This window comes from Coffea eugenioides, chromosome 1, assembly GCF_003713205.1.
Source record: "Coffea eugenioides isolate CCC68of chromosome 1, Ceug_1.0, whole genome shotgun sequence".
NCBI classification, from domain to species: domain Eukaryota; kingdom Viridiplantae; phylum Streptophyta; class Magnoliopsida; order Gentianales; family Rubiaceae; genus Coffea; species Coffea eugenioides.
Genome location: NC_040035.1, coordinates 12527625 through 12553929, shown reverse-complemented (window position 1 = coordinate 12553929; position 26305 = coordinate 12527625). Strand labels below are relative to the sequence as shown.

General features: G+C 35.7%; 3 protein-coding genes across 4 annotated transcripts; all 3 read right to left on the bottom strand.

The window, feature by feature from the left end:
- Positions 1-4745: 4745 nt before the first annotated feature.
- On the bottom strand, positions 4746-8453 carry LOC113751955 (scarecrow-like protein 14). Its single transcript, XM_027296102.1, has 2 exons — positions 8250-8453; positions 4746-7849 (listed from the first exon to the last, which is right to left on the bottom strand). The coding sequence occupies exons 1-2, from the start codon at positions 8260-8262 to the stop codon at positions 5592-5594; spliced, it is 2271 nt and encodes a 756-aa protein (XP_027151903.1). The 5' UTR covers positions 8263-8453; the 3' UTR covers positions 4746-5591.
- Positions 8454-14412: 5959 nt separating this feature from the next.
- LOC113778557 (scarecrow-like protein 14) lies at positions 14413-19006 on the bottom strand. Of its 2 annotated transcripts, none has more exons than XM_027324033.1 (4): positions 18752-19006; positions 15478-18191; positions 15056-15341; positions 14413-14960 (listed from the first exon to the last, which is right to left on the bottom strand). In XM_027324033.1, exon 2 carries the CDS (start codon positions 18168-18170, stop codon positions 15951-15953), a length of 2220 nt encoding a protein of 739 aa, XP_027179834.1. In that variant the 5' UTR covers positions 18171-18191; positions 18752-19006; the 3' UTR covers positions 14413-14960; positions 15056-15341; positions 15478-15950. The 2 variants fall into 2 exon arrangements, with proteins under 2 accessions (XP_027179834.1, XP_027179912.1); XM_027324111.1 differs by having other exon boundaries at positions 15478-18074.
- A 4326-nt stretch (positions 19007-23332) lies between these two features.
- Positions 23333-25582, bottom strand: LOC113768009 (scarecrow-like protein 30). Its single transcript, XM_027312224.1, has one exon. The coding sequence runs from the start codon at positions 25580-25582 to the stop codon at positions 23333-23335; it is 2250 nt and encodes a 749-aa protein (XP_027168025.1).
- Between the last annotated feature and the right edge of the window lie 723 nt (positions 25583-26305).

The following is a 26305-nucleotide window of genomic DNA, read 5'->3' as shown; positions in this document are numbered from 1 at the left end:
ATTTCATGCCAATTTCTTTGTTTCTCGATTTGAACTCTCCTTGCTATATGGAACATTTTGTTATAAAGTTGAAAATATTTGGTGAAGATTTTGTAAAATAGTGGTAAAATGAATCTTTGACTTCATATCTAGACTCATCTAGCAAAGATTCACAAAAAAAAAAAAAAAAGCAAGCCTATATTTGAAATTTATGTTACAATAAAGTTCAAGAGTATAATTCCATCAAAATTCAACAATGGTAAAGCAGTGGTCTACGCTCAATCCATAGTCATTGGCTGGAGAGGAATAGTCGTAGGAGTTGCTTGTTTTGTGGTATGTTTCGTAAGGGGCCAAAAAATACAAATAATAATTGAATGGCTAAAACGGTAAGAATGTTGAAGTTTGAAAGGTAGATAGATGGTTTGCCCCCATAAAAGAATAAAAGATAAAATGCACCACACCACCTTGTGATTTAGTAATTAGACATAATACTCTCCTATGCTTTTCAAACCTACTTAAAAACCACTTGTGCTTTGGATAAAATTGCAAAGTGGATTTAAAACATTAAACTAGTCAAACAAACACCCGTTGTCAAAACCATTTTTAACAGAGAATGGGTAAGATTTAAGAAGTGGGGAGGGACAAGGGAGAAATTGAAACTAAAACATCTAATTCTAGGAGTTTCAACCTCAGCCGCTAGTTCAAAAACTTGTCAGTTGCCAAATTCACTTCTCTATCTTATACTAAGATATCAAATTCACTAAATCCCTTTCCCTTTTTCAGTTTTCTTGTTCAACCTCACCAATTTATGCATTTATAGATTGGAATTTATCACTATATTTATTGTTAAGGAAGAATAAAAGGAAATTATAAAGTTTTGATTTTGACGACTAAACTTTTTCCTGTTTCTATTTGAAGGAAACAACTCGAAAAGGTAGCAAAAAAAATTTTAAATTTTGTTTCTACGCGATGAATCTCTTTGTAGATCTTATGGATAAACAAAGTGGGTTTTAGAAGAATAACTCAAAGGTGCAATTTTCATCACTTTGAAAAGGTTGTAGATGGAAACTACCAAGCCACCCAAATGTTTAGCCTCAAATGATGGATCTATATCGATTAAGTATTTTTAGAAGTGTTTTTGAATAGTTACAATGTAGCATTGTATTTGAAAAACTTCTAACTATCGATGATCCATATAGATAAAGTGTTTTTCATGATGTATTTTGAGATATTTTTAAAATTTAAAATTTTATGGGATATTTTTAAACATTTATTATTTTTTACCACCACCGCCACCTACTCGTCCTTCCTCCTTCATCGCAATCACCCTCTTCCTCCCCCTCCTTCCTTCTTTCTCCTCCTCTCTCTCCCTCTTTCTTTTCTTTCTTCCTTCCTTCCTTCCCCTCCCTCCTTCCCTTCTCTACCCTCCTTTTCCTTTCCCCCAACAACTCCCTCCGCTCCTTATCTTATTGAGTCTCTATTCAATATCTTTTTAATCCTTTGAGTATGTCATTCTTTATGTGTGTGATCTATTAGATTCTCATGACACGTTGATAATAAATATAAATTATAATCCTTGATAAATATTAGAAAATTAAACTCCTTTAAATTCAACCAATTAATCAAATTCATTTCTATAAATCAAGATTGGCATCTAATAATGCACCGTGATCGCCCAAATAATTAGAAAAATCAAGTGGTTTGGCTTCATCTATCTTATGAATGGTTGCCATGTAATTACTATTTCTTTACTTTACTATATCCAAACCAGTATAGAAGTAAAGAATTTGTGTCCACTTCCATAAATAATAATAATTTTTCTTGTTCCTGAAATATAACTCTCTGCGAAGTTGAAATTTGAAATTCTTCAAATTTCACTTCCACTCTACATTTCAAAGTATTTTTCAACAAAAAGGCACAAGGGATATGCGCTCCTACTATTAGGAGGATAAATTCTTTATTGATCACTCACAACCCTTCCATGCTTCAGAATATACATAATCTCTACCATATAAGTCACTTAGTTAAGAATGTCAATGAACAGAGTCAAATTGACTCTGTTCATTGACATTCAAGATATAATGATGATTTCAAATCTAAGAATCACTTATATTAGTGTAGGTGTCTGTATATTATAGTCGATGAAATCAACTACTCCCTTCATAAGGAAGCAGTAGTACGTAGGGATGTGCATCGAATTCGAAATCGGTAATTCGGAAGTTTGAATTCGGAATTTTGGAATCTGATAATTCGATCGAATTCGATTTCGAATTCACCAATTCCGAATTCAATTCGGAATTCGGTAAATTCCGATTTCACCGAATTTGGAAAAATTTATATATTATTATATATTTTATAATTTATTTTATAATTTATAATTTATAATATAATATAATATAATATTATATTATATTATATTATATAAATTTTATATTACATGTATAAAATATACATATATATATTAAAAACGAATTTGAAATCGAAATCGGAATTAGAATTCCGATTTGAAAAACTCTATTACCGAATTCGGACCAAATTCGAAATATATGAATTCGGAAAACCTGAATTCGATTCCGATTTCCGATTTACCGATTTCGAAAATTCCGAATTCAATTTGAATTCGATCAGTAAATCGGAATTTTTCGATTTTGCACACCTCTAGTAGTACATTCTAATCTATCCAAATTAGCAATGACCTTTATTACTAATTCTATGACCAGAGATATTTAAGAATAATAACACGTGTAGTAAGAATCTTGTCATCATACCTCTTTATAATTTCCTCTACATGGTTAACTGTTCTAAAGACTTTATCATTTGCATTGTTTAGAACAATATATGTAATAAAAAACGATAAAGATGCCATGATTAAAGTTGCACAGACATAGAATTGTAAATACAACTGCAAATTCGATTGGGTTTAGGACATACAACACTAACGCTACTTTAACCCACTTGAGGATATTTTTGGTAGAAAAAATAACAAAGGTCAAATCAATTTAAAAAGGAAAAATAAACTGTTTCATCCCCCATATTTTGAGGAAAAAATTTGTCCCTTACTTTTAAAATAAAACAAATTAGTCCTTCACATTCTAAAAATGAAGCAAACTAGTCCTATAATGATAACTTGATATAAATTTTAAGGGTAAAATTGAAATATCGCTTTAGTTTCTTCCAAATCTAACTACACTTGATATACACATGATATTAAGTCAACATAAAAAGGAAAAAATTAAAAATTATAACATCAAAAAGAAACCATTCTATATAACAAAATTAAAATTTTTGAAGTTACAAAATAAGGAATTAAAAATTTAGTGACAGGCACACAGGTTCCAAGAGGCAAAGGCAAGGAAAAAATAAGAAAGACACCATAAAGATTGGGATTGAAGGAAAGATTAAAGAGCATGTATGAGAAAGCAGTACTCGAAGTGGGGTTTGTTTTAAAACTAAAAATTAAGTTAAAAATAAGGAATTAAAAATGAAGTGATGTTCCAATTTTATCCCTGATTAACGAAATTTTATAACTCAAAAAATTTTAATTTTTTTTTAGAGAGAAGAGTTTGTTTTCGATGTTATAAATTTTAATTTTTTCTTTTTTATTTTGATTTAATGTCATGTGCATATTAGATATAGCTAGATTTGAAAGAAACTAAGGTGATTTCTAATTTTAGTCCCGAAATCTATATCAAGTCGTTTTTGGACTAATCTTCTTGGTTATTGGAACATGAGAAACTAATTTGTTTTGTTTTAAAGTGAAGAACGAAAAAAAATTTCGCAAAATGTGAAGGACAAAACAGGTCATTTTCCCTCAAAAGAAAATCCCTCACATTGGGTGCATAACCTCAAAACACATTTTTCCGTTCGTCATAAACTTTTACCCAAGCACAAGATAGAATTAAGCAATGGCGGAACAAGTACTCTACAGGTAGGGGGTTAAACTCCTATGTCACAAGAACTGTAGTAACAGTAGAATTTAAAACCAATAAATATGTTTATCTTAAACATTCATTTTTTCCTATGTTAAATATGCTTTCAAATCCAAATTGTGCTTAAAATTTGCAGTGAAAATTACCTTTAAATTAACATATCCATATTTGACTTTTGTCAGGTCTAACACTCTTGTGAAGGGTAATAATTATGAACTTTCAATTATTCAGGGGAGCAATGCATGATAGAAAAGAGAATTCTAAAAATTTTAGGGAGGGTTGGGGGGCCAAATAATGAATAATTTTGAAAATTTATGAACTTTCATGTGGCTTTGCTACCGGAATTAAGTACGTTTGGAAAGCACAAGAGGGTCAGGTGCCTAATTGCTAAACCACAGGGAGAAAGGTGCATTTTACAGGAATTTATACGAAATGAAAAATGCGCTTTGCATGCACTATCAAAAAGTGATGTAATTGCACGTCCCATTTTAAAAAAGATAACAATTGATAGCGGGACAGTGGCGATGCATCATAGATAGTGTTGCTTTTGGAAGCATTTATGTTGAAAACGGTGAAGTATGTCATTAAAAATAGACAAATCTATATAAACAAAAGAGGATTTTTTTTTTTTTTGGTCAACTAATAATTGCTTGAGGATGAGGACAATGTTAACCAGAGTCTGAAGTGCACTGCTATCTTCTTAAACAAAAGGTGAGAAACACACAAAGAATTGGTAGACCTTTATTTTTATTTTTTTTTTATAATAGAATTGGTAGACCTTTAAAATGTCAATGTAGAGAATACATCAGAAATGCTTAGTACTTTTACCTTCCTCAATGACAAGAGACAGTAGTCTATCCATTGATGTTCATAACTTTCATACATCTCATACTCCTATATCATAAATCAATATGTTTATCTGAACGAGTGTATATAATGATAGATAGTAATGTACTCCTACAACAAATGACTTGGAAAATGGAAACTGCAGTTTGCTCCGGAAATTAAGAATTAAAAAAAATGCAAAAAAAGAAAGAGGTGAATACATATTGAAAGTTGGAAGGTGAACCAGACCTGGTAAGATCAGCATCCAGGGAATACTTCTCATCTCAGAAAGTATTTATTAGAACATTTGAGCTCCATACATTGGTAAAAATAGGATGCATCCAAGATGCAGATCCTACTCTCTGACCAGCACTACAGTCTCTGCACAAGGTCTTGGATAAATGGATTTCAGATTTTCAATTGCCATTGGAAACACTAGCATCTTTTCCATCCTGAACCAGAAGTACACAAGAAACCTGTCAATGGCATCGACTCCATATTACAAGTTCTGAAGATTCCTGAGTTCTTTTGGAAATCTCAATGGTCTTTCATTGTCATCCTAGAAGCCTAAGATAACTGATGCATGAGTTTAGACTAGAATATATAGTGGTATCTATAAGATAATTTTACGATCAGATAGCCCATGACTGATTAACATCACATCTTGACAAATCCAATTTTCAGCAACGCCGGAAAAGGACATCAATACTGCAATTTCACTACTCTAGCCCGTCCAAACCAAGCCTATAACAGGCAGCAACAACTACAGCATATCAATTTGCATATCCCGCACACCATCCATGGCAGCACCAGGATTCTAATGTAAAAAATAAAAAAAAAAAACTTAAAAAAAAGGGTCTAGGCAGGGACCCAACAAGAGCAAGCTGTGATAATCTTGCCTTTCCACCCCTGGAGTATCCAACCACCTTCTTCATCAAATAAAAAATCTTTGTGGTACCCTTCTTTAACTTTGCTTCTTAGTTCTTTCTTAAGATCCTGATTCAGAGGCAGCATTTTGAAACCAGCCCTCTTATAACGGATTTGCCACTGCTTGTATGTCTCAGCCCTCTCAACCCTCTCCGAGCCCTCACATGCAATGATATTCATCACTTCCGTTCCCATAAATTCTTGTTCAAATTTCAACCTCTGCTTATCATCGGGTGGCAGATTATGGTGAAGAAAATCAAACACTGCAGAGAAAAAAAAGAGTGCTTCTCTGCACCGAGTGAGGAAAAAGGGAGCACAAAGTTGTCCACTAAGAACGTCACTCACAAAAATAGCAGGATTAATCTCTCTGATTAATCTTAAAACTGCATCCCTTGGACAATCACCATCCACTACCTGATCAAGCATGTTTTTGAAACGAAGCTGGCAGTTCACCACAATTACCTCATCTCTTGTAAGCTTTAGCTCTTCAAGTCTAATTTTCTCCCAATTCTTTATTGGAATTGCTTGGTACACAAAAGGTACATTAAACCTTTCACAGTATTTTGCCAAGCGACGGCCCGTCTCTTCTATTCTTTCTGCTGGCCGAAATCCAGGTTTGGGATATTCTATTCCAGTAATGCGTAGCTTGGGAGGCCCACCATCTCTATTAGAAAGCTGTTGTATGAGGCTGGGCCACTGAAAGCCGTAGCCAATGCCAAAATCAACAATGTGAAGTGTTTTAGCCCTTGATGCTGCTTTAAGGATCATTTTGTTTGCAAAGCAAGAAGCAATCTGCCTGAAAGGAGCACAAAGATAAACCCTGAAGGCTTTTAACTCCTCAGCGGCTGACCTCCTCTTGGACTTTACCGTGGCACAAAGCTCAGGTCCATTGCCTGCCAAGCGTGCCTCAAGAGCATTGGCAAATAAAATGGCCAACCGCTGCTGTGGGTCACCAGTGGAACAAGCATGTTGTTTAATTAGCTTTAGTTGATCATTTGCAGTCCTACGATCATCAGCTACAACAGAATGTGCACAGTTAAGCAATAATGCACTTAGGTCAAGAGCTTCATTATCAGTACCCAGCCTTTCTTCTGTACTTTTACTAACATCAGATTCATGATCCAAGGCCTCAGATAATTGAGTTGGCTGCTCAACATCAACATTACAACATAAATCTTGCCCTCTGGAATCACCAAAAAGCAATATTCTATCAAATGCCTCTGACAACTCAACCTCTTCCATAGAAACAGAAGACTGTTTGTACTTTCTTCCTAGATGTGCATCACCATCATCCTGGTGTTGGTGCTTCCTTCCTCTCATTCCAGTGCGCAAATACTCCTCATCCTTCTTTCCCGTGGTCACGAGACCCGCATTCTCCAACTTTGAGGGTAACGTGTACTTATCTAAATCAATATTCATTAGTTTCCCAGCTGGAAGGAATTTGTTACCTTCCTCTAGCCCCTTCTTGAACTGCAAAATGGTATCACTATCACTCACAGAGCTGGAAATCATATTCTCATTTGTTAAAAAACCTACTAGCCCATCGCCACTATTGCTCGAACTGCTCAGAGAATGAACAGAGTTGAGTGAGCTGGTCTGAAAGGATGACTTGAAATACTTATCCCAAGGTTGATGTCCTTTCCCAGATGACTCAACAGGATCAAGAATTGGTCGGCTGTCAATAGTACTGGTATCAGTGTCACAGCCATCTGTATAATGCTGACTACAACTATCAGTGGATTCCTGTGAGCTTTCTGCAATCTGATCTAAGGCTGCCACTGGTTCATGAGGCGAAGGAGGGTAGCTCTTGCCAAGAACATGGTATAATGATTTCTCGGCAGCTTTTAGAGCTAGAGGATCAGGGGATATGTTTGGCTGCTCTTCCGAAAAGTCCTCCATGAGCATCTGGTTGATATACTTGAGCATAGGATAGGATTCATAATCACCAGGAAAATCAACCTCTGAGCTCACGTTATACAGAGGAGCAAAAGTACAAGAACTCAAAGGTTGCTGCTCAAGACTTGGAAAAACAACGCTACTATTGAATTCAAAGCCGTTCACAGAATTCCAGAACTTCTCAAATTCGATATCCAAATTAGATTGCTCTGAACTTGCTAAATTAATCCCATTACCAAACTCAGAGTCATTCACAGAATTCACCAAATTGGGGAACTGATGATCCATAACACCTACGCCAAAATTGAAGAATGAAAACACTAACAGGAATACCAGAATTAATCAACTTCTTCTATACCCAAAAGGGCCTAAACCCAGGAAAACAATCAAGAAATTGGCACCTTTGCCAGTAATAAATTAACCAAATGCAAGAACGCACACAACTGCAGCAACAAATGAATAAGAAAAGCAGAATTAATCAACTTGTCCTGTAACCTAAAGGGCAGAAACCCAGTAAGCCAAACAAGTTTCCCAGTAATAACTTTAACCAAAATTTAAAGAAAGCATAAAACTGCTGCAATAATATTAATCAAATGAAGAAGACAACCAGCAAATGTACTGGAAAGCAGAAGCATCAGATGAATGAATTATGCACAATAGAAAGTAAATTCGTGAAAAGCACATCAAACTTACGATTAATAGTCATGCCTTCCCCTGCATACAAGTCTTCTAGTATTCTACCTTTCCAGTTTTCTACCAACAACACTCATTTGTTCTGCGTTTACTTGTCTTTCAGAAATTTACTTTTTATAGTTTTCACATTTCTGCGTTTACTTGGCTAGTGCTCTTCTTTCTCCGTAGATAGTTACGTCTGAGGCGCTAGCGCCATCCTTTTTTTTTTTTTTCAACCTTTCCACCCCTTCCCAACCCGAACATAACGGCAACTTTAATAGCCTCCCGCCGACCATTGGACAGTCCCCAGCAGTTACCTTTTTGTAATCTCTCGTGAACTTTAAAGGGTAATTGGGCTGAACTTTCCAACTTTGGTCCCAAAAGGAAAAAGAAAAAGATTAATTACATAAACTACCCCCCAAGGTATTGTCAGTTTTACATTTTACCGCCTAATAATATTCTATTCTCACTTTTATCTCAAAACCGTTAATTAATTTTAACATCTTGTGTATAATGACAACATTAAAGACATTTTTACATTAGTATTGTGTTAAAGCGTTAAATGTTAAGCTATATCTAAGATTTTAGAGTCATATTTTCTAAACAGTAAAATGTAATTTCTCAAATATGCTAACTTTTGTTAGAAAAATTAATAAATATAAATAAAGTTTAATGTCCACACGTAATTAGTACATTGATATTACGTTAGTGTGGTACTTGGGGTAAGTACACTTACTGTGAGAGTTTAGGATACAAAAGAAAAGAAGAGAAAATTTAGATTAGAAAAGGAACGAAGATAAAAAAAAAAAAAAAGAATGAAAATACTGTAACACTTTTTTTTTTGGGTTGAATACCAAACACCCGTCTCTGGCTTCCCGTTGAACTTATTTCCTTATTTATGGTTTAAAAACTATAATTTAAACTCTCGTAGTTTGTAAGTTTTTTAAATTTTGAAAAAAAAAATTGTTAAAACTAACATTAACAAGAAAAACATCACAATTACCCTATATAAACAAAGAGGTTAAATACCAAAAAAAAACCCTATCTTTTAGGGATTATTCAACTCTCCCTATGGTTTATATACTTACAATTTAGTACTTCGTGATTTGTAAGTTTTTTGAAAAACCAATGACATTTTATGAATCAATAATCTTCACCATGGCTTTTATTCAACAATCACAATATTTGTATTGATATCTCAAATCTCTAATTCCACCACCCCTCAATAGACTGACGAAGGTATTTTCGAGGGCGCTAGAAATAGGTTTTGTAATTTTTCCTTTCACTATAACAAAGTAGATAATTTAGATTGTATAAACTAAGTAATACATTCAATTTCAGGATTTAAATTTTTTGCGTCTTTTTCCAATTCAAACACACTGATTTCTCTCCAAAACTACTGCTTTGTCTTCTTCAAGTTTTGGACCCATGATGTACTACAATTTAGGTGTGTCGGTGTAGATCAAGGGGTATAATAGGCAAAATTATACTTTTTTTATTAAAAACCTTTTTACACAAAAGAAAAAAAAAAAAAAAGGAAAAACCGCACAAGGCACTTGTTTCTTGGGAGCCTAGTTAGACACTGGATGATTTTTGTCACGATTTCAAAAACTTATGAATTATGAGAGGCTAACTTGTGGGGTAACAAATATTTGATAAAATATAGAAGATATTTTGGTATTTACTCAATGTATCTATACGGGGGAAATTGTGACTTTTGCTTGCCAACGTTAGCTTAAATGATTTTTGTTGATAGTTCAAAATTTACAAACCAAATTAAATCACATGTTTCTAAACTATATGAAGCTAAGTTAAACAATACCTAAATTATAGGGGGTCTTTGGTATTTGACCATTCTTTTTTTGTGGGGTTAATTCCACTTTATCCCTTCAAACTACACACGAAATCCCACTTAAATCCCTGAACTTTAAAATGGGACATTTAAGTCCCTAAACTACAAAATCTAACCCACTTAAATAAAATCCGTGACGGAATCCAAAAAATTGACGGTAGCTTAAGGATGTGGGGGGCACGCTCCATTAGTGTGTATGTGTAATTGTTATAAACCAAAAAAGTAGGGATATAAAGGTATTTTCACACTTTTTTTTTCATTTTTTCTTTTTCCTATTCTTCTTCTTCCCTTATCTGCCGCCACTGACATCTCCAGTCCTATGCTTTTGTTCAATGGCCTCCAAGCATTTTTCATCTTTTATTTACCAATTCAAAACTGTTTCAGTCAAATCCCACTTCATATTCCAAATCTGCAACCGTATTCCAAAAATCGTCGAAGTCTCACAAAAAACGTGTCTAATCTGACCACTAAATTTCTTGTCAAATTCACTTCCATGAAATTCCTTTTTGTTGAATTCGAATTGTTCTTGGGGCGGCTGTGATTTCTGCGAGATCTGCAGTAGTACTTCTAAGGGACTGGTGGTGAAGTGGAAGATAGACTTAGCATTTGCTAGCGTCATCCTGCTATTTACAAGAACCCTACTTCATTTCTTACCAGAATCCCACGAAAATGTTGTGGTCAAAGACTCCAAGAAGCAAGGTGGACTTATTGGTGCTGGTGGCGGTGAGCTAGTTAATGTCAAGATAATTAAGGGATTTAGAGTCAGAAACTTTTCGGATGGAAAGGCAGCCATCAAATACTGGTATGAGCCACTTCTTAAGCTGCCATAATCTGGATTTGTGATGAGGAGGGCTAGTCTAATAAGGTACAAGCAATATTGGGTTGGTGATGGGTAACGAAGATGATGATCTCTTGGCAGCAGCTTTTCAAGGGGATGAAGAAAAGGTTTCTGGTGAACCTATAGCAGAATTGTTAAGCAAGAAGAATTGTGGAAGAGTCTCTAAAAACACCTCCACTGGAGGTTGCAGGATTGGAGTTTTCTGGAGGAGATTCGGATCTGTCCTGGGTTCTCATCAAAACTTGCTCCACCATGTCCTTATCTGCACTAGCAGACTAGCTCACCTAGTCCAACATTCTAAAGCTGCAGCCATGGCTTTTGTACAAGTAGAACTGGAACCAAAAGCCTAATAGCATCAGTATCATGCCGTAAGCATAGACATATAAGAATAGAAGCTTTTGAAGGTTGTTAAAGTTTTGTCTTTTGGAGATATCTTGATAATAGTAGCAATAGGATTGGAGCCGTCAGTGGTGGCGGATGAGGGAAGAAGAAGAATAGGAAAAAGAAAAAAAAGAAAAAACAAAAGGAAAGATGAGGGAGAAGGGAGAAAGGGAGTAAAATTACCTTTATGTCCCTACTTTTTTGGTTTATTACAATTACACGTAGACGCTGATGGAGCGTGCCCCCCACGTCCTTAAGCTACCGTCAATTTTTTGGATTCTGTCACGGATTTTATTTAAGTGGGTTAAATTTTGTAGTTTAGGGACTTAAATGTTCCATTTTAAAGTTCAGGGATTTAAGTGGAATTTCGTGTATAGTTTGAGGGGACAAAGTGGAATTAACCCTTTTTTGTGTAACCTAATACTCTTCGAAAATGTTGGAGAATAGTGGGAGAGACATTCTCTAGGCGAAAGTGTAATTCGAGTTCAAGCCTTTCTATTTCTTTTTTTTGTAAGGTTTGAAGTCTTTTCTTAAATCAAAAAGAAAAACTTAATAATACATGTATTTTATACATTTGACTTTAAACTTAAAATTTTGGAGTTTGTTTGATGTGTAATCCTTATAAACTTCTCTCCTTAAATGAAAAAGAAAAGCTTAATAATACGTGTATTTTATATATTTGACTTCAAACTTAAAATTTTCAAGTTTGTTTGATGTGCAGATACTTATAAACTTTTGTGATACAATTCACTCTCCTTCCATCTCTCACCACTTCTACTGGACAGAATGGTTTGAATGGTACAGGGGTAGGGAGTGCAAGTGAGAGATTCGGAATTCGAAACCTCCCACATAAAAAAAAAAAAAGTAACAAACATTTTCATTTCTCTCTCTTTCTTTTCTTTTCTTTGCTTTCCATTTTAAACTACCAAACAAAGGACATTAATCAATTTCCCACAATTTCTTTTTTCTTATCTCCACTACCTTCCATTCAATCTCACTTCTATATTACGTCCAATTTGATCTAATTATTGTACTTATTAGTTTTAAATTATAATTTACTTCTTTTGATTTTGTACATTATGACATGACATTCCTAACATTTTAAAATATCCTTATAAACTCCTATGATTTTATGTGAAGTAGAGAAATGGGCGAAAGCAAGTCTAGTTATCGTGATTGGCCTAGTGCTCCAAAATGCTATAATAAGATTATAATTTCCATTTAATCCTCTTGTTCTTTCACATATATCCGCATAATCTCCTTATAGTTTTATGCAAAGTGGTTAGATCCTATTATATTTAGTACTTAAATAAGAGCAACATTAACATTCCTACTAATAATGCTACGGTGGTTTCTTTTCCTCAAATTTCCAATTTACATTAAACTACATGGAGCTATTGTGGATATTTTGAAATGTTAAAAATATCATGTGATAATAGACAAAATTATAAGGTAGCACACGATAGCTAACCCTAGAATAATAGTTGGTATTAATCAAATTATATTCTTGTACCATGTAAAATCAAAATATTTTATTTATATGCACCAAGATTTTCACGAATTCAACATTACAATGTGATTGTGCTCTAATAATGTAGCAAATACAATAATCGCAAAAAAGTCGGACAAAACCACAACCGCTCCTGCCCAAAACAATTAAGGCGGATTTAAATATAAAGCAAGAATACTTCCTTAATTGTTTTTTAATTGGTAGGAATACCTCCTTGATTTTTCGCCTTTTTATTTTCTTTTTCCAGTTTTATGGGGCTCAAGCCTTAGATATTCTTCCCTAAGCCAAATCAAGTGTGCATATAATTTCAATTCCATGAAACCCAGAGGATTCTGAAAGAGCTATATCCAAAATTGCATATTGAAATTCTCTTTTGCTAAAAAGTATGGGACGCTAAGAAGCCAACTTCAAAATATCTCCTTTTGGCCAACTTGAATACCACCTCGGCAAAAAGTAAAAAAGAAAACCACATCGGCAATGGTACAGTGAGGCGCTTAACAGCTAGAGGACAAGAGATGAACTTTTTAGATTTTATTACTACACCCTCAAGAGTTGCCGGCTTTTGAGGACTGTTCTGGGATTAGGTTTGTAATTTGACAAAAAAAAATTGGTCAAAAGGAAATGATTTCGGCAGCACTTTTTTTTTTTTTTTTTTTTGAGGGTGAGGGTGCAGCATTTATTATTCAAGTTCAAGAGGACTTTAGGTACCGTTTGACCATAAAATCATTTCCCACTTTTCTCCTTGCATGTCTGGAGCCTTTGTGATACCAAGAAACCAATTCAAGATGCTTCCAATATAAATTGATTTTGGATAATTCTAAAGCTTGTCAATTGTCATTCCTTCTCTTGCCCCATCCTTGAATAATACGTTTAAAATCATCTGTCTCGAATTTTATCTCTGTACCGTCTCTGTTTAATTATCACGTGTATTGATTAATAACTCTTAGTATTCCATTGTGGATGATTTGTTTAACTATTACATGTATTGATTAATAACTCTTAGCATTTCATTGTGAATGAGTCATGAGTTATTAATCAATACACATGATAATTAAACAGAGAAGAGTCGTCCATAATGGAATGCTAAGAGTTATTAATCAATACACGTAATAGTTAAACAGAGACGATACAGAGAAAAAATTCAGAACAGACGATTTCAAGCGTATTAAAACACCCACAATTTCTGTTGAACTGGAAGCTTTGTGATTCATCCACAATGAAATGTTAAAAGTTATTAATCAATACACGTGGTAGTTAAACAGAGACGGTACAGAGACAAAATAGAGGACAGACGATTTCAAGCATATTAAACAACATCCCCCCCCCCCCCCCCCCCCAATTTCTGTTAAGCTGAAAGCTTTGTGCTTTAGTAAGCTATTTATTATTTCTCATATCCAGTTTTTGATGTGATTTGGGAACTTATTTGTCTTTGTACATTCAAATGTCTTGCTTCAAAAAAAAAAATTACATTCAAATGTTCATGTCTGCTACTGCCACATAATTCTCTTGGATCTATTTCATATGCAAAGTGTCTATTTTTACATCTTTTGCAAAATCTTGTATAATCTGTATAACACCAATATACAGCACGAACGACTCTTCAGACCCTGTAATTTCAAAAGGTTCTAGAGGACAGATGCTTGAAAGAATAAAGTAAACAATAATGCCCATCCAACATTAAATCTGCACAACTCAGCTCTATAGCAATTTACATCGACAAATTAGCAAGTTCATTGACAAAAAATTACATGTTTAGCGTAAATTTCATGATCACAATGTAGTTTCCGGCCAATACCACCAAAAAACTTCAAGAGCATGATCTATTTTTATATCCACCATTGAAGCACCTGCAACAAGAGAGTTCTATGCAGGTATCCAGCAAGAGGGAGCACAGATAATCTTCCCTTTCCATCGCTGAAGCATCCAAAAACCATCTTCATCAAACATGAAACTCTTGTGGTAGTCTTCTTTAGCTTTGCTTCTTAGTTCCTTTATAAGATCCTGATTCAGTCATTTATGTGTTTCTGCCCTTAATTTTGGTCAGATGGGCAGGTATTTAGGAAGGACTTCTGTGACGATAAGGAATTTGTGGATCTAATGCCTGACGCTATCCCATTACACTCCACTGAACATCTCAAGCAGATTTTAATCCTAAAAATCAACAATGAGGAATATGAATTCAAGGTGATAGAGTAGCTTTTGCAGAATGTGAAATGCTTAAAGAAAATGACTCTTGGTGGACTTACAAAACCTTCAGAGCCCCAACAATAAGTTTGCAATAGGATATTATCCTTCAAGAAATGCTCCGAGAATTGCCAGATTCTGTTCAAGGATAAGTTGCCATGAACTTCTGGTAAAATTCATGTCGGAACAAGGATTTTTCGCTTGATATTTCTTCCTTGACATCTTTTCTGATTTGCCATGGTAAACATTGACCTATTCGGGACCTCGCTGAATTAATGTTAATCTGAACTTGCAATCAGATCATTATATCCGCGTCTACAGGTGATGTTCCCCAATTCCCAAGTGAATCTGATTAGCAGTTGCGTTAAATAGTACTTCAGTTAATAATACAAGAAAAATTTCTGGATTCTGTAGTGTGAATGGAGCAAAATGCTACATTTTCGATGACAGAATACTAAAGCACAAGGGAATTCAACAACTATACCTATTTAGTCTCCTGTGTTTATGTTTGTCATTGAGTTGCCTGAAGCCAGCCCACTTTTTTGTCTTGGTCCACTCAAAAATCTCTTTTAGCATCTTCTGCAGACTCTTGCATAATCTCTATCAAGTATAAAATCAATATACAGCAAGAACAACTGTTGGACCCCGTAACCTCGATAAATTCCAGAGACAGATACTTGAAAGAACAAAACACAGTAGCCTCGTAAAAGTCACAAAAATAAACCATATTAACCATCCAACATACACAAGCCAGCTCTATGGAAAATTGCATCAACATATTAACAATTTCACCAACAAAAGGATATATGTGCATAGTAAATTTCATGATCACAATGTAGTTTCAGGCCAGTACCAAAAAAAAAAAAAAACTTGCAGAGCTTGAACTATTGGTCTCATGTTCTCACACATCCACCAGAGATGCACCTGCAAGTTAATGGGGGGTAGAGAGAGAGAGGTCTATGCAGGCACCCAGGGAGAGCAAGCGCATATGACCTTCCCTTTCCATCCCTGAAGCAACCAACAACCATCCTCATCAAACATGAAATCTTTGTGGTAGCCTTCTTTAACTTTGCTTCTTAGTTCCTTCATAAGATCTTGATTTAAGGGAAGTTGCCTGAAGCCAGCCCTCTTATAACGAGCTTGCCACTGTTTGTATGTCTCACACCTCTCAACCCTAGCCAAGCCCTCACATGCAACAATATTGAAAATTTCAGTTCCTAGAAATTCTTGTTCAAATTTCATCCTCTGCCCATCTTTTCTCGGTAAATTGTTATCAAGAACATCAAAAATAGTGGAAAAGAAGAAAAGGGCTTCTCGGAAACGGGAGAGAAAGAAAGGACCAGAAAGTTGTGCACTAAGAACTTCAGTTACAAGAATATCGGGATTCATAGTCCTGATCAAGCTTAAAATTGCATCCCTCGGACATTCATTCCCCACTAACTCATCCAAAATGTTCTTTGAATCAAACTGAAAGGCCACTGCAAGCACTTCATTCCTTTTAAGTTTCAGCTCCTCAATTGTGATTTTCTCCCAGTTTCTTGTTGCTATTGCTTGGTACTCAAACGGCACATTAAACCTTTTGCAGTATTTTGCCAAGCGGTGACCTGTCTGCTCTATTTTTGCTGCTGGCCTAAGTCCAGGTTGGGGAAAGTTTATTCCTGTAATGCGTAACTTGGGAGGCCCACCATCTTTGTTAGATAGCCGTTGGATGAGATTAGGCCACTGGAAGCCAAATGTGATTCCAAAATCAACAATGTGAAGTGTTGTAGCATTTGATGCTGCTTCCAGAATCATTTTGTTTGCAAAGAAAGCATAAATCTGCCTGAATGGAGCACAAAAAAAAACCCTTAAGGCTTTCAACTCCTCAGAAGTTGCAATTGGCTTGGAAGTCAAGGCAGCATGCAGGTCATGTCCATTGCCTGCCAGCCGTGCCTCAAGAGCATTGACAAATATGAAGGCCAGCCTCTGATGTGGGTCGCCACTACTGGAAGCATGCTGCCTAAGCAGCTTAAGTTGTTCATTTGCAGTGCTATGATCATCACTGGCAACAAACTGTGCACAACTAATTAACATTGCAATGAGATCAAAAGGTCCACCATCAGTAACCTGCCTTTCAGTTTGACTCTTTCCAACATGAGATCTGTGAAGCAATTGATCATTGTGCAAGGTCTCAGAGAATCCATGGGACGGTTTGACATCACCATAAAGCAGTGCTCTTTCAATTGTTTCTGACAATTCAACGTCTTCCTCATAGAGTGTAGACTGCTTGTTGCTTCTTCTAATGTATGAATCACTATCATCCAGGTATTGATGCTTCCTTCCTCGCAATCCATTATTCAATTTCTCCTCCTTATCTTTATTTCCCTTGGCCACAAGCTCCGCATTCTTCATTTCTGATGGGAATGTGTACTTGTCTAAATCAATAACCAATTGATTCCCAGTTGGAAGAAATTTGTTGCCTTCCTCCAACCCTTTCTCGAATTGCAACATGGTTCTACTATCACTGTAGAAACTGGAAACAAGATTCTTATCAGTTAGAGATCCGACCTGCCCATCTCCACAGATAGTCAAATTCTTCAGCTGAGGAGGAGACTCGATTGAATTTGTCTGGAAAGATGACTCCAAAGAGTTACCCAGAGGACAATGCTGTTTTGCAGGCCACTCATTAGGATCAAGAACTGGCGAGGGGGCAGCAGAAATGCTACTTCTGCTGCTGTTCCTAGAATCCTTAGTGGAACTTTCACTAAAGCCCTCTGGGGTTTGTGCATTTCTTTCAAGGGCTGCAACAGATGTTTCAAGAGGTGAAGGAGAGTAGTTCTCGCCAAGAATTTCGTAGAAAGATTTTTCTGCAGCTTGGATAGCTAATGGATCATGGGACATACTTGGCTGCTCATCCACATTCTCCTCCATGAGCATCTGGTTAATGTATTTGAGCACAGGGTAGAACTGATGCTCATCAGGAAAGTCAAATTCCGAGCTCATGTTATAAAAAGGAGAATAAGTACTAGGATCCTCCGAACGAAGACTTGCATAAACAGTATCACCATCGAATCCAAAGCCATTTACGGGATCCAACGATTCCTGGAATTGCAAATTAAAATTAGACTGCTTCAATCTTGAAAAAACATTCCCTTCGTCAATTCCAGAGCCATTCACATCAGGAAACTGGTGGTCCATAATTATCTAAGCTTTTATAACCTAGATCAGAGTTCAAGAATCGAGTCATTACCCTCGTAAAACAAGACCTGTAACAATCAACTTTTCCCACATATTCCCTAAACCAACGAAACAATCAAGCTGGTTTACATCATAATCCCAAACTAGCAACCTCCTAAGTGGACACTTTCTTTTGATTCTTGTCACACACATAAGTTCCAAGTTTCAACCATTCCAAAAGATACTAGCAACCTCCTAAGTGGACACTTTCTTTTGATTCTTGTCACACACATAAGTTCCAAGTTTCAACCATTCCAAAAGATACAAGATGTATGTGTTTATTGGGAATTTTTTATTCAATTTTTCCCCTAAATTACAAAAAAAAAAAAAAAAAAACCACTGCTGTATGAGAGGCAATTTTTTGAAACAATAGTTCCTGTGAAGAATCCCAGAAGAATCTTTTATTATTTTAAGAACAGTAAAAACTACCCAAAAAAATTCAGAAAAATTGCAACAAAAAAAGAAGCTATTTATGCGACAGTTAAAACAATAAATAAAATGTAAGCTTTGGAAGGAAATCAAGCAAAGCACATAAGCCTTACAGGTGAAGTCATGTTTTCTCCTTCAGAATTCAGACTAGTCTTTGACTCCACTGGTTTCATTTCATTTGGACGGCAAACAATTATTTTCTAACTTCAGAGAATTTCAGTTCTAAACGGAGTTATTATCATAAAGTCGACTTTCTAACAAAATCGATCGGTTTAAACTATCATCGTCACGAGCAAGTGCATAAATATACTCTTAAAATTCTGAAAGATAACCCAATTCGAGGAAGTTTCATAGAACATCCTCAGAAGACTAACGCCGTTGGTATGACTGACGGTTTCGTTCCGACACTGCCTTGTGAGGGCAAAAGCCGCCCTTAGTTTATGTCTATGGTACACAATTATTTTATGTTTTTTATCTAACGATAATATGTGATTTATGCTATTCTACAAGAAATGATATATTAAAGAAGACGTGTAATGGATTAACAGATAAATAGATCTAACTAAATTAAGATTAAAGAGACTGTATAAGGGATCGGCGGATAAACAAATCCGATAAAATTAAAACTATAGAAATTATATAAAGAATCAACAGATAAATAAATATGATTATATTAAAATATGTTTTAACAACTTCTTTAAATTTATTTTAAAGTAGATGTAATTTGAACTTTCCACTTAAAAGGGCACATCTTTTGGTGGCCCAGTGGTGGACTTTATTTTATGCTGTCATTCAATGAGTTTCCAATAAAAGTAAGGTACGGCATGAAGACTTCCACAACATTCCATAATCAGTACATTGCCTACAAAATTGGCTGTCGAGGTGAACCGTGAAGGCGGAAAGTTATTTCAAAATGCCCAATCATATTATGTCTATACATTTTATATAATTTTCAAGATTTCTCAAAAAAAAAAAAAAAATTTACCATGAAAATTCGACTAAGATTTGACATTTGCCAATGACTAATTTAATGCTTTCACACTAACTTGACTTAGATAAGTTTTCATAAAGTTTGAACTGAAAGCTTGTCTCACAAAAGACAAAATACACTCGAAAAAAATGTTATGTTTGAATTACATAATAATATTATTTTCATCTTATTTACATACACTGATTTGCTTGTATCATCAATATATTTTTTAATTACTTTTTTTTATCTCATATACATCACATAAAAAAAATATTATAGTATTTTTTCACAAAATTGTCACAAATAATTTACTATCCCAAATTGACACCAAACCGACTAATTCAAAATCCTATGTAGGCTAAAATGCTCTACTCTAACAACTCCACAATTTTTTATAGCAAGTTTCTAAATCCAACACAATAACATTGCTGCAGAGTCAAAGTTCATTATACCCATAATTTAATACAACAAAACAAAACTCGAATGGACTAATCAACGATATAAATGCAATGTACTTCGGCTTTTCTACACCCTATAGAGTCCATAACATACAAACGTTCATAACCCAATTTTTCGTCCATTTAATTATTTTTTATGTGCTAGAAGTGAATTGTGTTCATGAGGGTATTATTTTTCCGAGGATGTTTTAGGTTGACATTCTAGAATACAAATGGAAATCAAGGTCAGAATCATTAGCATATCATTAGTTTGATATCCATTTCTAACTCTCGAAGCCATTGACAAAGAATCTCCAAGTCCTTCTACAAGAAGTCAAGTCCATATTTTTTTCCCTTCTCCATTTTTCTAAGCCAATGACATTGCTTGCGAAGCTTTAATTTTCACCAAAGAATGTTCCTCAATTCCCAATCTTTTATCTCCAAAAAGAGTTCCGAGTGATTTCCATTTATTTTGCAAAAACAATATACCATAACTTGCAAAATTTTAATTGAAATTGTCAAAGTCGTAGCTGGAATTCAAGGAACAAGATGGAGTTGCAGAGACTAAACATTTTTGAGGGAATATACGTGAATAAATAAAATATTATAGGAGTGTAAATCTTCTTTTACAGGCACATTCCATATGTGCATAAGGAAATTTATCGAGATAGAAATTTTCCTAAGTTCAAAATTTAGAATTAATAATTGCATTCTCAAAACTTGAAAAAAAAAAAGATTATTTTCGTGTGGCATGTCCTACATGCTATGTTTTCAGACTCGGACCGGGACTCGACTCGGTCGAGGTCAGAGGTCAGGGGTCAATGGGTTCGACCGGGGTCGATAGGGAGTCGACCCGGATGACGTCATATATACGTCATATATATATATATATATATATATATATATATATATATACCTGCAAATCAAATTTATAAAATATAACCAAAGAACCCAATTATCATCTAAATTTATATCCAATTCATCAAACAATTCACCAAATTCATTCAAACTCACAAAATTTATAAAATAGAAATCCCATACATGTTTAATCCTTAACAAATAGCAATCCAAAGAACGTTGAAAATATTAGATAATTTAAAAAATATCCTATAAATGAAAATCTACAGCAATTATTACACATGAAAATAAATTGTAAAGTATTTTACATATTTTACATAAATGAAAATATACAGCAATTATTCTACATATTTTATTGGTTTTCAGATCTCATCAGCAATATAGTATTTGAAACATACAAGGGCCAGCTACTCTTTGCCCCCTACACTGTATGTGAAGTGTACCTTAGAGAAGTCAAAGCAATGGAGCCCAAGAAATCAAGTACATCAAACCTAGGAGACTACCATGGGATCGGAGATTTTTGGCAAGCAGGAAAAGAAGTAATGAAGAAAATTAACTGCCTTTACAGTAGCATCTCTCAATCAGATGCATCCATGATAATTCTGAGTCTTCATGGTATCAATCATCTTGATGATAAGCCAGATCAAGAGTGCTTTTTTTTTGTGAGAGCTAATGACAATTTCCTTAGAGGTGTCCTTTTTGTGGATTAAAGACTCTGACCATTGCTAAGTAAATGCTTTACAACTACATTGTATTGAATTTTCCAACCAAACGAATATGACAGCCTTAGATTATGCTGAGAACAATGATATCCTACTGATTACGTATAAACTTTTTCCATTCTCAATAGCCCAGTGTTCAAGTCCTCACCCTTAGCACGCCATTATAACTAAGTCAACAAAGCTAAAATAGGGAAAGATACAATACTGTAAAAAGGCAGACCCAGAAGTAAAACCAATCCAAAATGGCAGCACAAGTTCTATAGAAGCCCATGGAAACTTAGCAAACATCCGGAAAGTGTGAAAGTCAATAGAACAAGACATTGATACACCAAAGGCATTCGGATTTAAAGTGTCCGGATTCACCCCATCCATACTCTAAAAAAAAGCTAGGTAAAGGTAAATTTTCTGCAGGTAGTCCCCTTTTCAGCAAAAAACGAAGACTTTCATGATTAGGATAAAGTGTTCACGACAATTGACATGATCAAAGCTAGAAAAATTATTCGATGTATGCTACTATTACATGAATTTAGAAGCGCTGACAGCGTTAGAAATAGATGGAAACAGGTTAATTGGGCTGATGAACAAGGACTACCCACATCAAAATCGCAAACCAGAAACTGTGTGTCTTTGCCTCAACTGAACTAATTCACTGGCTGCCACTGAAGGTGGTCTCTCTTCCTCAACAGGCCTTTCACTCCGCAGGTGAATCTCAAGCGACAACGGTGGAGGCTTTTAGATTTAGGGTTATTGGGCTGAAGAAGAAAGAAAGAAAACTTCGGAAAGAGAAGCAGAGGAGCGACCAAGAGTTTTGTTCATTTCGTCTGAGTGTCGGTCAGTCAAATTTTTGACTGAAAAAAAAGGCCAAAAAAGGCAACAAAAAAAAAACAGGGGTTGATCTAATTTTCCGGTTCACCGGTCAAATTTTCCGGTTCACCGGTTTATGACCGGGTTTGACCGAGTTTTTAATATCCGAGTTTCTTATCTAGCTCGGACCGGATGCCTGGCCGGTTCTCGGTTCCACTGGCCGGTCCGGTCCGAGTCTGTAAAAACAGCCTACATGTACATCCACATAAGAAGTGAAACATCAGTGTTCTATTCTTTCTAAAAATAGAAAGAAATTCTTAGAAAAAGTTAGTAGCACAAACAATCCTTGTGTTTTTGAGCCGTTTGAAAAAATAATAGAAGTACTTTAACAAGAAAATAACTGGATTTACATTTCATAAAAACCAAGAAAAAAAACTACCAAAAAAAAAAAGAGTCAAGACAAAACCCTTAAGGAAATATTGTGTAGGTGAATGGGTAAAGATGAACAAAAAACAAAATATTTCTTATTTGAAAAAGAAAATACTAAATACTATTTCTTTTCCATAGAAATTTTGTCTTTGCAAGGAGATTTCTTTCCTTATTCTTCTTTACAATATTTTTCTTGCCAAAATATTCTTAATTTTTACAACATGCTTGTGATTGTGAGATGATGCACTTGTACATCCTGTCCACAATAGGCCCTCTAAAAGTACTAAGCAGTGGCTCCATGGCATTTACATTTACAATTGACAAGTTCATCAAGAAAAAGTCACAATAAAAAACTAAATTTCATTATCACAGGGTAGTCTCAGGCCTGTACCACTAAACACCTTAAGAGCCTTTACCACTCAAGTTTTTATCATATATCCAGAGAAGCACCTGGAAGTTCATGGAACAGATACTCTATGCAGGAATCCAGCAAGAGCAAGCACTGATAATCTTCCCTTTCCATCCCTGAAGCATCCAACAACCGTCTTCATCCAACATGAAATCTTTGTGGTAGGCTTTTTTAACTTTGCCTCTTAGTTCCTTCAACAGATCCTGATTCAAGGGAAGTTGCCTGAAGCCAGCCCTGTTATAACGAGCATGCCACTTTCTGTAAGTCTCGCACCTCTCAACCCGCGCTAAGCCCTCACATGCAACGATGTTCAACAATTGAGTTCCTAGAAATTCTTGTTCAAATTTCATCCGCTGTGCATCTTTTCGTGGTAGATTGTTATCAATAGCGTCAAACATGGTGAGGAAAAAGGAAAGGGCATCCCGGAATCGAGTGAGAAAGAAAGGACCAGAGAGTTGTGCACTAAGAACATCTGTTACAAGAATATCTGGATTCATCGCCCTGATTAAGCTTAAAACTGCATCCCTTGGACATTCACCCTCCACCATGTCATCAGATATGTTCTTTAAGCCAAACTGACAGGCCACTGCAAGTACTTCATTTCTTGTAAGTTTCAACTCCTCAATTGTGATTTTGTCCCAATTTCTTGTTGCTATTGCTTGGTACTCGAACGGTACATTAAACCTTTCACAGTATTTTGCCAAGCGGTGACCTGTCTGCTGCATGCTTTCTGCTGGCCTAAAACCTGGTTGGGGGAAGTCTATTCCTGTAATGCGGAGCTTGGGAGGCCCGCCATCTCTGTTAGATAACTGTTGAATGAGAGTAGGCCACTGGAAGCCAAATGTGATGCCAAAATCAACTATATGAAGTATTGTGGCTCTTGATGCTGCTTCCAGAATCATTTCATTTGCAAAGAAAGAAAATGTCGGCCGTAATGGAGAACAAAGATACACCCTGTAGGCTTTCAACTGGTCAGCAGTTGAAATTCGCTTGGAAGTTAAGGCAACATGCAGGTCTCTTCCAGTGCCTGCCAACCTTGCCTCGAGAGCATTGACAAGTATAAAAGCTAGCCTCTGGTGTGGGTCGCCAAGACAAGAAGCATGCTGCCTAATTTGCTTCAGTTTCTCAGTTGCAGTCCTATGATCATCAGCAGCAACAAACTGTGCACAACTAATTAACAATCCAAAGAGATCAAGAGCTTCACCCTCAGCGCCCAGCCTTTTCTCTGGACTCATTCCGACACGAGATCTATGAAGAAATTTACTCCTAGACAAGGTCTTGAATGATCCATTTGGTTGTTCGACATCAACATCAGAATACGCTTCTAGGCCTTTGGAATCAGCATGAAGCAGTACTCTGTCAAGTAGTTCTGATAATTCCACCTCTTCCTCACTGGTTGCGGATTGCTTGTTGCTTCTTCCCCTGAGTGAATCATCATCGTCCTGATTTTGATGCTTCCTTCCTCCTGATATTTCAGCCAATTTTTCCACCTCATCTTTCTTTTTTTCGGCCAGAAGCTCCAGTTTTAATGATAGCGTATGCTTGTCTAAATCAACAACTAATTGATTCCCTGAAGGAAGGAATTTTTTACCTTCCTCTAGCCCTCTCTTAAATAGCATCATGGTTTCATGATTACTGTAGAAACTCGGAATAAGATTTTCATCTGTGAGAGATGCCACCTGCCCATTTCCACAGATAGTCGAATTCTTCAGCATATGAAGGCACTGGACTGAATTGGTGTGGAAGGATGACTTGCAAGAGTTAACCAGATGATGACCTTGTTTCCCAGATAACTCACTGAGCTCAGGAATTGGCCATGAGGCAGCAGAATTGCTACCACTATCGCTGCAGTTTGCGACATGGTTACTTGAACTTTCGCTGAAGCAATCTGGGGTATGTGCATTATTTTCAAGGGCTGTTACAAATGTTGCACGAGGCGAATGAGGATAGTTCTTGCCAAGAATTTCGTACAAGGATTTCTCGGCAGCTTGGAGAGCTAATGGATCAGTGGACATGCTTTGTTGCTCTTCCAGATTCTCCTCCATGAGCATCTGGTTAATGTGTTTGAGCACAGGATAGCACTCATGTTCATCAGGAAAGTCAACCTCAGTGCTCACGTTAAAAAAGGGAGCAAAACTGCTAGGATCCAGAGGTTCCGGATCAAGACTTCCAAAAACAATACCATCATTGAAACCAAAGCGCTTTACAGGATCCCACACTTTCTGTAATTGGAAATTTAACTCAGATTGCTCCAAAGAGGATACTACAGTCCCATCAGATCCAGAGCCATTCAAATTCAGGAACTGGTGATCCATAACTATCTTTGCTTTTCATACAACCTATTGTCAAAGTTCAACAATGGAGTCATTGACCTCGAATAACACGACCTGAAATGATAAACTTTTCATATCTATAGACTAAACTCCACAAAATAATCAAAGTTATCATCAATCATAATCCCAACTTGCAATAATTTTATGAAGGGAAAAAAAAAGTCACTGGAGCTGGTATGCAAAAAGAGTCTGTACGCGAAACTTACAGGCAAAATCATGTTCTCTTCTTCATGCTAGTGAATGTGATTCCTCTGCTTTCCTTGAGGAAGCAACTATCATCTCTGGGAATTGCATATATTTGTCTCCTGTACAAGTGGGATCAAGAGGTCAATCATTATCCCCTGTTTTAAATATAGAGCCTAGTATTATCATATTTGTTAGCTACTACATAGGGGCACATTTCTCAAATCAACCAGGTCATTAGATAAAACAAAAAGTCACACTATTCAGTCTGGTCAAAAAGTGAATATAAATTAGTAAATGGTTCACTGAACTGGCATGAAGAAACGGATACAACTCCGGACCAATTTTTGGTACCAGATTTTGTCCCAGATAATATTCAAACTGACTTAGAACGGCTAACCAATAAAATAAAAAGAAAGAAAGCGATGGTTTGCTACAATAATATTATGGTTGAGTAGCCCCTCCGTTTGAGTAATTTTAATCCATAATACTCTCTCGTCCCATTAAAATATCATACTTTTT